The sequence below is a fragment of the Pygocentrus nattereri genome, chromosome 2 (genome assembly GCF_015220715.1).
Source record: "Pygocentrus nattereri isolate fPygNat1 chromosome 2, fPygNat1.pri, whole genome shotgun sequence".
NCBI lineage: Eukaryota > Metazoa > Chordata > Actinopteri > Characiformes > Serrasalmidae > Pygocentrus > Pygocentrus nattereri.
Window position 1 is genome coordinate 32,294,404 of NC_051212.1, and position 11,282 is coordinate 32,305,685.

Sequence of the window (11,282 nt, forward strand, 5' to 3'; positions counted from 1 at the left end):
GTGGCGCTTTAGCATGTGGCCCGGACAGCGGACGCGTCGGTATCACTAAAGAGGATTGTGGCTCCTGTCAGTCAGTCTGTTAACCTGCGGACAGCCTAATTCATCCGTGTGGGCCGCCGATACTGACCAACGGCCCAGCGACGGGTCCCCAGGGTCGGCGGGGGTCCTGCTGCTTTAAGAGCGCTATCGGCCCGCGCGTTACGCAGTTCACACACGCGCACACACGGCAACAACGGCAGCACCGAGCTCCGCCGCTGGTACATCCTGGTACTTTGGGCTACATGGCAGCGATAGTAGGGCTGAAAGGGTGAAGTAACTGCTGTGTCCCGAATGTGTTTTAAGGTCCAAACGTCCTCAGAGCGCCGCTTCTTCTCCAACATGACGGCGGCTTCAGCACGCAGGCGCAGCAGGACTGAGGAGGAAGAAGGAGCAGTGCGGTTATAGCTCAGACTCGACACCAACACAGCGCTCTCATGGTGCGTTTCTTTTGTCTTTTTTCACAAAGCCCCTTCGTGTAAGCGTGGTAGAACATCTTCAGAGCGAAGGAAGGCTCGAAGCGAGTGATAACACTGACAGGGGGGGCACGGTTTAAGAGACACTGCCATGGCTGCGCCCCGGTTATACCACATGAACTACATTGGCTGTTTACTGTATCCTGCACCTTGGCTGTTCTCTGTTCAGAGGGGAAGACTGTTTCTCACCGTTTTCCTTTCTTTTTCTTTCCTTCTTTATCAAGTTGCTGCATACTTCTAGACAGTGCTGACACTTTTGACCATTACCTTTTCAGTGTTTCATGATGAACGTAATGGAGGTTTTTGTTTTTTGCCAGTGTTTCTGCATCACTGAATAGTTTAGACAAAACAGGGCAATTCAGAGTGGTTTCATGAGAAATTTGAAATTCTAAATGATCAGAGTTTTCTCAGCGGCGGCGACAGGAACCAGACGTCTGAAGATCTTAGTGCCACTGAAACAACATCTCAGACATCACGCTACACCATAACCACTTGGAATGTGTTGCGTGGTGCCTGAGACATTGTTTTCCGATTAAGGTAAAACATAGTTTTGCGATACGGTTTTGGCCTAAAACATGTCTTAAAAATCCATTCATGGAGGGTTACCTGCAAGGATAAGGCAAAAGAGTCTTAGACTTTCAGATATAAAAACTCAGCAAGTACATGTAAGTTCATTGGCGGTTTCGAATAGCAGATAAAATAACTATGTTTGAGTTGTAAACATCACAACGCCTGGTTCCTGTCACCACCACTGTAAAGGAAGGTTAGTCAGTAAATTTCTGTACAATACACAATTTCACATCAAACACTCACCCCACTGAATTATGCAAAAAATGTTGATAAATCAGTGGAATTGCCTTTTAAGGCACAGTATCTGAACCACTCTAGACAGTAGATAGATAACCTCACACTCCACTGAGGAAAATTTGACTTTACCTTAATGATGGTTGCTTTAAAACACAAAGTTCTTGCACCATGAAGCTTAAAAGATAAAACTCATTCAAATTCCTAGATAAGGACCTTTTAAAATGGAAATGAAGCATTCCAAACAAAATCACATAATAAAGATGATTCAACTCATCTTAAACCAGTTATGTCAAATGCAGTGTTGATCGTTTGTTGGTGAAAATATTCATTGCCAAGAAGAAACTGATTACATATTTACTCACAAATGTAGCTAATAAAGCTTTCGTAAGCTTACAAACTCGGTGAGATAGCCTGTTGATCAACTATGTTCCTCTAAAATGTTGCAGAATGCAGATTTTAATGATTGTTATACCCTGTAAATCTGTGTGGTTCTGATATCAATACAGGTGATTCTATAGAGTAGAGCTCACCAATCTCCTAGAGACCTTCCTATGAAGAATGGTTTTCAGCCACACCTTCTCCCTACTTCCCACTACTGTGGGGGAACCAGTACTTGAAAGTACACCTTAAAAACTATAGTGTGCTTTATTGTTATGCACATTTAGAGTTTGTGATATATTTTGTCATATCACAAACAGACAAAACAAATCAGAAGCATTAGGATCAAAAGTTCTGAATAGAGTTATTTATATTCCAACGTTTCGCAAACTGCGTTGCACTAAATCCAGGTAAGCAGGACTAACTATGTATCGGAAGCATGTAGTTGGGGAGTGATCCTTTAAGTACTGATGATATCTGCAATATGATAAAAAAAAACGATCACAGTGTGCTGTCATGATAATGAGAATATCCAGTAAAATGCAAGTTGTGCAAGTGTGAATGTACAAAAACATTTCTTTCTTTTTTTTATTTAGTCACAGGTCACAGAGTTGGCTGCGACTTAAAAAAAACAAAAAAAAAAACAAGGAACTATGCTTCAGTCTTCATTGCAAGTGCAGAATTAAGTGGACCAAGAATGGAAGACGGCCACACACAAAACAAAATGTGACTTAACAGAAAGCCTCTGTAGTGAAGGTGAAGTGAATAAATAGCAGGTATGTCAAAAACAAAGACCCCGAATAAGCAACGCTACCGGCCAGTATCGGAATTTGACGAAGTCACCCTTGCTTGTAAAAGGGAATACTGGAGGACTAGGAAAAGGGAGCAGAGAGCAAGGCAGACCCTGGCCAAGAAGTTGTCCAAAAGTCCAAGCACAGGAATATGCAAACCTGCTGTGACAGTTTTGACTCAGACAAACAAACATGTGCCAGATATACCTCATTCCCAGTTTAGTCCTACTTTTCTTAATAGTGCTGGATCATACCAAGCTGATGTTACGCAAAACCTGACCAACTCATGTTGTTTGACACCAGAGAACAAGTTTGAGACACAAATAAACCACAAGAGAACATGTGAGAAGACCAAACTCAACAGTGCCATTCACTGGTTCCCTGAAAGGAGCACCGAGTCTAGAAGTTGTATGGTGATCCAAACTAAGGACATGAAAAGACTTGAAGAACCAAATGTGGGGGCTTCATTGGTTAAGTGCAGTGGGAGGCCACTCACCAATGGTTTACCTGTGCCTACAACGTTCAGAAAAGTACATGCAAACGTCACAGCAACATTGCAGACACACAACAGATTGTCAGCCTTTAATAACCTCTCAGACATTTCTCAGCAAAGTGCTGCATCCAGGTTTACACCAGAGTGCAACCGACAAAAGAAGCCTCAAATTAATAGCTGTCTACCACGCAGACCCTCTACCTTTGCACAAGGGAAAGCCAATAAAGACCAGCACATCCTAGGGAGAAGAGGTGCCAGCCCAAATAGGAAAGTGTGTGCCTATGTTCCAGAAAGCTGTACAGCCCAGGGCAGAACTGCAGACCTGCCCATGACTGAGGAGGAGAAGGCTGCTAAACGTAGGGAGAACTGGCGCATCAAAAAACGAGAGCAGAGAGCAAAACGAGCAGAAAAGCTAAAGAAGGACAAAGAGAGGACACAGTGTTTTGAAAATGGTCAGCAGAAAACAGGGAAGCTTTCCTGTGTTGTTCCAACATGCTCATTATTGTCTGTGAACACACTTATACCTAATTCTGTGAAGCCTGCTGGTCAAGTACTGAGTGATGGAAAACCAGTTCATTTCACAAATATTTCATCACCAACTCAAAAGCAATCTCCCCATAAAAATCATTCAGGAAAAGTAGATGCCCAGATGGCCAAAAATCTGTTTCCAGTTTCAGCCAGTAGAGCAAATCACCTGCAGTATTCAAAACCAAGTAATTTGTCCATATCTTCAGGGGTTTATCTGCAGTCTCCAAGCACGACACAAGCAACTAACCAATCAAAAACCCAGCAAAAGAATTTGGTGCAGGTTCAAAAAAGGCAAAGCTTATCACGCAGCTTTTCGCAACGCTTCCCACAACAGAATGACCGAGTGGAGACAGCAGAGCAGCGGCACGCTAAGCAAAGGGAGTACTGGAGGATCAAAAAGCGGCTGCAGAGGGCGAGGCTCTCTATGGAGGCGAAAGCACGTTTGAAGGAGCGGGATGCACTTAAGAGGTGCGCATTGCGCTTCCAGAGCAACCTGGAGCACGTGCAAAAGACTCAAACAGGCTTCCAGAGACTAAATAAAAGCACACTTAACAATGCTTCAGGAACAACTAGTGGCTTTATAAAAGAGGACGGCACCGTATCTGTACCTATCCCGAAGACTTCTGCTGAGATACTTCGAGAACTTCGACCAGCTACAAGTTGCAGTTTACGTACTGTAAAATCATCATACGTAACTAGTCCGAGAACTTCACAGTCACAAAAGCCAGTTTGTGTCAGAGCCAGGACTGCTGTATGTGGAATTCCAAATCGCATGAATTCTTCAGTGAATATTCAACCATGGTCCACTGAGCAGAACATTTCAACTGTTGATTCTCAAGTCAGGTCAAAACTAGCTAGCAGTACAACAGATGCTGGTGTTCTCACAGGTTCGACAGAGGTAAGCAAGGGTGAAGAACCAAACCAGGAGGATAGAACAGCTTATAGAAGGAAGTTGAGAAGTTCTTCTTCACCAAGTTTTGACTTGGTTCCCCGAGATACTGTAAAACAAGAACCTAGTTATCCCTCTATTGAATCTGTTTATTCCCTTGCAGAACAAAGTCATAGTATGGATAACAAAGACATCAAATCTCTACCTTCCTCTCCTCCTGAGACCAAGGTTGAGAAAGAGGCTTCTCCAATTTGTGACAACCAGGCCACCACTCTCTTGGTGGTAGCCTCTATGAAGAAGCTCCTGGAAGAATCTCTCAGCTCTGTGATAGACACAAGCACCTCTTTTACAGATCAAGATGCACTTCTGCCCTGTAAAACTGAACAAGAACTCTCTCCTCAGGAGACGGAGACAAGCATAACACCTGACATTATTTCACAACATGGAGCAGCGGAGTGTAACTTCTCTGGATACACTAACCCCTCCTTAGAGGTCAAACAGAGTCCAACTGTGTGTCATTCTCCCCTTCAGGCCCCTGGCTTTTCTGCTGAAGACACTGGCCAAGGCTCCTTGCCTGAGGTCCCTCATACTCTCACTACCGAAAGCTCATGCTTTAGTCAAGGTCCCGATAACAGAGCACACGATCTGTCAGTGGCTGCAAATGTGACACCTGTACACACAGGCACCCAAGGACACAGTGGAAAGACAACAGGATCTTATCCATGTTGCCCTCTACGGGCCGGTGGAGGTCAGCAGCTGAATGAGCGCAGTGAGCTTCAGAAGAAGCGGGAGTACTGGCGAATAATGAAAAGAAGACAGAGGGCCAGGAAGGCCAAAGAGAAGGAGAGAAGCAAATATACTGTGCAGCATAAACAACCTTCACAGGTATCATATGTTTCTGGCATCTCTTACTTCAGCTTAGATATGCAACTAAAGGTTTATCTATAGTTGTTTAATCTAGTGCCCTATCCTGGTCCTGGAGATCTACCACCCTACACTATTTAGCTCTTACCCTAGTCTTAATTCACCTGATCCAGGTAATGAAAGGCTTCATTCCTTAGAGCCAAAGCCATTTGTCTGTTTTGAACTTGATGCTGTGATCTGAGGATGTCGTAAAACTTACAACTGGCCGTAGACAGCTTTTTGTACAGACATTTTGTCTGCCTGCCCCAGCTGTACATTTTGCCAACTATAAATAAGTATTTACTGCCACTGCTGGCTATAACTCGGCTAACTACTTTTCATTTAATCAAATCTTTGTGCATTATTCTGCACTGTCTTTGCAGCCTAGACTTCATTTATATGTCCTGTGGTGATTTTTCTGTATTTTTGAACTGAAATACTTTTTGCCTCTGATATCTTCTTTTATTCTGGTCTTTTTGTCCTTTAGCCAGTACAGAGGAAATGTATCAGCTCTCAAGTCCATCACCAATGTGTAGCTAAGCCAACGGGTCACACAAACCTCAATAATCACTCAGCCCTACCTGTTGTCACTTTACGTCCCACTCGGCTTGTGTTGAGCCCCACTGCGTCAAACCAACTGTCAAACCAACAGTCGTCAAATGGGATCAAGGCTAAGTTTTCAGAGATGTCTCAGGTGAAGAAATGGCAGATACAACCAAGTGCTCCCACGTTATCCATCAGACCAGATACTGTGACAACCACACAAATTAATCATGTAAAACCCTCCGGTCCTCAAATGCAGAATAGAAGGACCTTCATGACCAATTTAAAAAATAAAAGCCACTTTAAGGCAGCTGCAAACCAAGAACTAGATCCTGAAGAGATTTTAAGGAGGAAGAGGATGCACTGGAGAATAAAGAAGCAAGAACAAAGAGCGAGAAAGGCTGCACGAGAAAGAGAACTCAGCCACACCGCAAAACTCTGCCACTCTGGCCTCGACTCCTCCAACAAGATTACAGAGCTAGTTCAAAGGTAAGTAAATAGGTAGGCCTACTCGTGATTTTCTCAGCTTCTTCCTGATCAAACATGGGAGACTGCATTAAAAACAAAGTCTCATTATATTGTTTTCGTTGGGAAATGGCTTTAAGGCTCTGAGGTGATTACAGATATGCCTAATAATAATAATAAGGGTGTGGTAACTGATTTATGCAATTAAATGAATATGTAAATACCACTAACTCCCAGCTGAGGTCAGAATAAGCAAGGGGAATTTCAGTATTCACAGAAGAGAAAGAAGCACATGATTTAATTAGCCTTTAAAGCCAATAATCTAGATGCTAATGTAAGACTGTATGCATGCAACATGTGCAAAAAAGATATATGCTAACAGGGAAGTGGTCTTTAAAAGAAAGGAAGTAGTCTGGCAAGTGGAACCAAACAGGGAGAAGGAGGAGCCTAACATATTTAACTGATGACAGAATCCTCAGGGAGAAGGAGGAGCCTAACATATTTAACTGATGACAGAATCCTCAGGGAGAAGGAGGAGCCTAACATATTTAACTGATGACAGAATCCTCAGGGAGAAGGAGGAGCCTAACATATTTAACTGATGACAGAATCCTCAACTAAATATCATTGTGTTTATTACACAATGAGTGGACGAGTCATTGTGCTTCTTTTCAGGAAAACTTACTTTCACTTTTTCATAGAAAACTCCAGAGATAACTCCAGAGTTTTGCACGTGGATTGTTTTATATCTAAATTCCTCAGGAATACGCCCTTCAGCCTTTTTAGATGCAACTGAGAATTCAATTTGCAAGGCAGCTGAGGTGTGTTTGGGTAACTTTCCAATATTAGCATAATATTAATGACATCTTACAATAGCCTGGTTTCCAGTTATTTAGAATAATTGGTTTTAGAGTTGCCAGTAGGGTACACAAAGTGTAGACAAATTAAATACTGATAGATTTGATAGTCTTGCAGAAATGTAAGTAATGTCTGTTAATGTTTCCTGCTTTTTTTTCTGATACTGAAAAATGATTAACTTGTATTAAAGGGCTGTTTGACTGGAAATTCCATTTACAAAGGGTGGTCTATGACTTTTGCACAGTGACGTAGCACAGGACCTGGCAAAATGTCAATGAGAACATAGCACTCCTTACCAAAGGAAAAATATTAAGTTCTATAAAGTTACTTTGAATTTGAGAGAATTTGGATGTTTTTTGGATGCCATTGCAGTACCCCATCAGAGAGACTGGACTACCTCCCTGAGCAGTGCCAGGATACATCTTTTAAAGGTACAGTAGTTTTAACCTTAAAGCTTTTTAAATATTTATAAATTTGTTTTCAGACTCCTTTTAGTCTTGTTAGCACTACAGTTCACCTCTTTAAAATGGATAGACACAAATTTACTCAATAAGGACACAAGTCTTTATGGCCAAATTCACAGGCAAATCTACGAACTTGATCATCAGTCATAAACCTGAAATACTATTTCAGACACTTTTATAACCTTAAATAAACAAATGCTCAAAATGTATGATTACTAGGATAAATGGTCTTGTCCTTGGAGCATAGGCTCTTGACTCACCTCATCTCATGTGATGAAATTTCTTTCCAGATGAAGCAGAGTTGTGTTTTGTTCCTGGTGACGACTGCTCAGATGAGCCCTTATCAGAGGCCAGGTGGCGGAGCACCTACCTAATGGATTATGATCCCATCAACCAGCTGCTGGTCTGCATGGTTTGTGGGGAGCAGCAGTATTGCCTTAGTGTGGAAGGAGTAAAAGCTCATATAGAGGAAGCCCACCCAGGTACTCTGTCTCTAGAAGAGAGGGAACGCCAAGGCATCCTCCAGGCCTGGGATGAACAAATCGCTGTGAGAGAACGCTTCTTCACCAACCAGCTTTGGCAGCAAAATGATGCCCCCAAAGGTAAATGAACATTTAAAGCAGTGTTTTTTTTTTGTTTTGTTTTTTTTAAATTCTGCTCTGCTTTAATTCCCTCTGCTCTGCACAATGCCCCAACATACCTGATCCAGCTCATGTAGGGCTTGATAATGAGAAGTATTGAGGAGCAGGATTAAAAAAAACACTGTAAGAAAGCAAAAACTCCAGTATTTTTCAACCTGCCATGTTTTTATTGTGCATCCATTACGACAGTCTTTCCATTTTCACTCAAAACTCGCTCACAATAGAAGCTACTGTGGAATGAATATATAACATATATTCAAACGTCGCCTTTACACACTGCACACAAGTCTTGGAATGAGACAAACATCCAAGAATTCTTACCAGACCTTTTCTTATGAATTGTATCCAACTTTTGAACACTAGAACAAAACAGTGGAAAAGAAATTGTGGTTACTTGTGCTATGATTTTCTGGTATTCATTGGGATCAGAAAGGGGTTGTTTTTTTGCCAAATTTGTTGGCTTGTAACCAAGTTTCTAAAAAAACACAGGAAACATGGATAAGTTATTTAGGAATGTGCAGTCAGCTCTTGAAATCAAAGGATTACTCAAGAGATTTGAAAACATAATTAAGGATAACCAACAGTGCTTCCATCTGCAGTCAACAAAAAATGGATGTCAGATGCAGTTACCACAGATATATACGGTGACATGCTGTATAAATAAAAATAATGCATGGCCACGACTTGGTAAGGCATAGGAATGAGATGATTAAGTTGTGGGAAATGCATTAGAATCTCATTCTCACATATTATTAATAAGGCATGGCCATGCATTATTTTTATTTATACAGGATGTTACCAGCAGGGCTCCATAGTTATACAATTGCAATAAGATATTCAACTTTTTGGCTTCCTTTAGCGTTAGTGAGCAAGTGAGGGAGAAATGATCAAACATTCTTCCTAGAGTATGCACGCTGACACTTGTAGTCTTACAAAAGTTTGTCCCATCTTTAAGATACATCATCCACATTCACTGAAGTGTTCTACAGAAAAATGCATTTTACAGAAAAATTTACTGACCGAATGCCGCAACGGTGGCTTTTATAATAAGAAAGTCTGAAGTTAGTAGGTTTTCTGTTCGTTTGTAAGAATAGAGAAACATAATGAAAGTAATCAAGTGTACAATACAAGATGTGGCTGAAAAATGCTGGAGTATTCCTTTAAAGGCACTGCCATGTCAACACACTTTTCTTTTTTTTAAACTTAGCAGTCAAGTTATTTGTACCAATCTCTTAGTAACACTGAATATCTGCTTTCCAGAGGAAAGCCAGATGCACACGGCTGAGATTGAGGTGATTCTGGATGTGGATGACAAAGCGAACCAACGTGAACGTCTTTAAAGATCAGCTCTAGAAAGCAGTGACCTCTGTTTCAGATGAGAAGCCTATGAGTCTAGGCTCCCACACCACAATTCTCAACTAAGACAATGAAGGACGCTTTGTGTCTTGCATAATAGAATGACAACGAGGAAGGGAAAGATAGTGCGAGAACCTTTTTTGTTAAATAAAACGAAAGCACCATATAGCCTCAAAGGCATAAACTTCTGAATTGCCTTAAGACCACTTTCCTCCTTTAGGCTTCCTTTTAAGGGAGATACCTAATATATATGCTATGGTTTTCTATCTTTTCTATCTGGTTTGTACTCGTAAGAGGGGAAAATGACCATGTATATATACATAATTTGATTGTTTATACATTTTATGTACATTTTCATTTTTAGATTCAGCATAAAGGCCTGATAAGTCCTTTGATCTTGGAGAGTTCAAGAGCTGAGATGTCCTTTTAAACAGGCTTTAAATCTCACAAAAAATTTTACTGAACTGAACAGTTCCTTCTTTTAAATTTTAAATACTGTTTCATAATGAATACATATGCACACATCTCTGGAATGTTACATAACAGACTTGGCAACTGATACACAACCATTTGTATAAATAATATACGAGTATGCATTTGCAATACATATATTGTACAGTTTAATTGTGGGATCTTTTGGGATCTGTCTTTTTTTGGGAAAATATTGTGCCTAGTATTTATATGAAGATGCATATACGTTTACTTTTGCCTTTTGCATGTTAAGTATTCTGTACATTTCTTAATTTGAAGTTATCTGTTCAAACTTTAAATAAAAAAAAACTAAAAAACAAAGTTTCTGAAAAGGGAGATTTGGGGTGTGCTTGCTTAAGCCAGTCACAAAAAAAATCTAGGGAAAAGGCAAGTTGTCTAGCTAACAAAGACTTTGAAATTTAAGGAGTAGCAAAATGAATGGGTTTGTTTGTTTCATCTCTATTGAAGGACGGAGGATGAATGAAAAATTCTATCCGAGCTGGTAGTTGTGGATGAATAATAAAATGGAAACTGAGGGGTGTGAATAATAGGACTTGCAGTGGAGGAAAAACAAATGGGTATATGCTTAAATGGGGACAGCCTTATTATGTATACCAGCTTTGATCCTCCCATAAAAATATGACTTAAAAACCAAAAGTGATCTGTGAGTAAAGACACTACATAAGAAATATAAAGAAAAAAAAATAGGAAATAAGGAGAAATAAAAGAACTTTAATCCACGTTTATTTCTGTTTGACCATAAAAGTAAACAAAGCCAAAATATTTTAAGATGGACTGTATTTTTTTTGTGACAGAGACTCGTGATACACTTTGAGATATTCTTTTATTTGAATTCTTGTAATGTGAATTTTTCTACTCGTGACCTTTCCACACCTACCGTTTTAACTTTTTAAGAGCAAATAAAGATTTTTGTACCTTCCTGACGATTTCATGTTACTTTGCATAATAAAACAAAAAGGAAAGACTAAAAATTCTGCCTTCATGTTTAACAGAAAGACCTATGGTATGGCAGCTGAAAAGGTCCAACTGCAATTGCTTGTTTATATGTCCTGGCCAGATGATTTCACTGGAGACTATTCAAAAACATTCTTAAAAGCATTAAGCACTACATGATGTACAAAGGTTTTTTTTTATATTGCACTCACATCTAAGCCTATAATGG

At 40.4% G+C, this 11,282-nt stretch overlaps 1 protein-coding gene across 1 annotated transcript; it reads left to right on the forward strand.

The window, feature by feature from the left end:
* Nucleotides 1-96: 96 nt before the first annotated feature.
* si:dkey-28a3.2 lies at nt 97-11,039 on the forward strand. Its single transcript, XM_017719955.2, has 7 exons — nt 97-257; nt 343-476; nt 2,294-5,283; nt 5,789-6,333; nt 7,540-7,598; nt 7,922-8,233; nt 9,533-11,039. Exons 3-7 carry the CDS (start codon nt 2,476-2,478, stop codon nt 9,610-9,612), a joined length of 3,804 nt encoding a protein of 1,267 aa, XP_017575444.1. The 5' UTR covers nt 97-257; nt 343-476; nt 2,294-2,475; the 3' UTR covers nt 9,613-11,039.
* Nucleotides 11,040-11,282: the final 243 nt, after the last annotated feature.

What these genes read in the sequence shown, in the direction of transcription:
- si:dkey-28a3.2 (XM_017719955.2), top strand. Translation starts at nt 2,476, where the DNA reads ATGTCAAAAACAAAGACCCCGAATAAGCAACGCTACCGGCCAGTATCG. An exon ending in AGCATAAACAACCTTCACAG is followed by an intron (nt 5,284 to 5,788) that starts GTATCATATGTT and finishes TTTGTCCTTTAG; the next exon opens with CCAGTACAGAGGAAATGTAT. An exon ending in ATTACAGAGCTAGTTCAAAG is followed by an intron (nt 6,334 to 7,539) that starts GTAAGTAAATAG and finishes ATGCCATTGCAG; the next exon opens with TACCCCATCAGAGAGACTGG.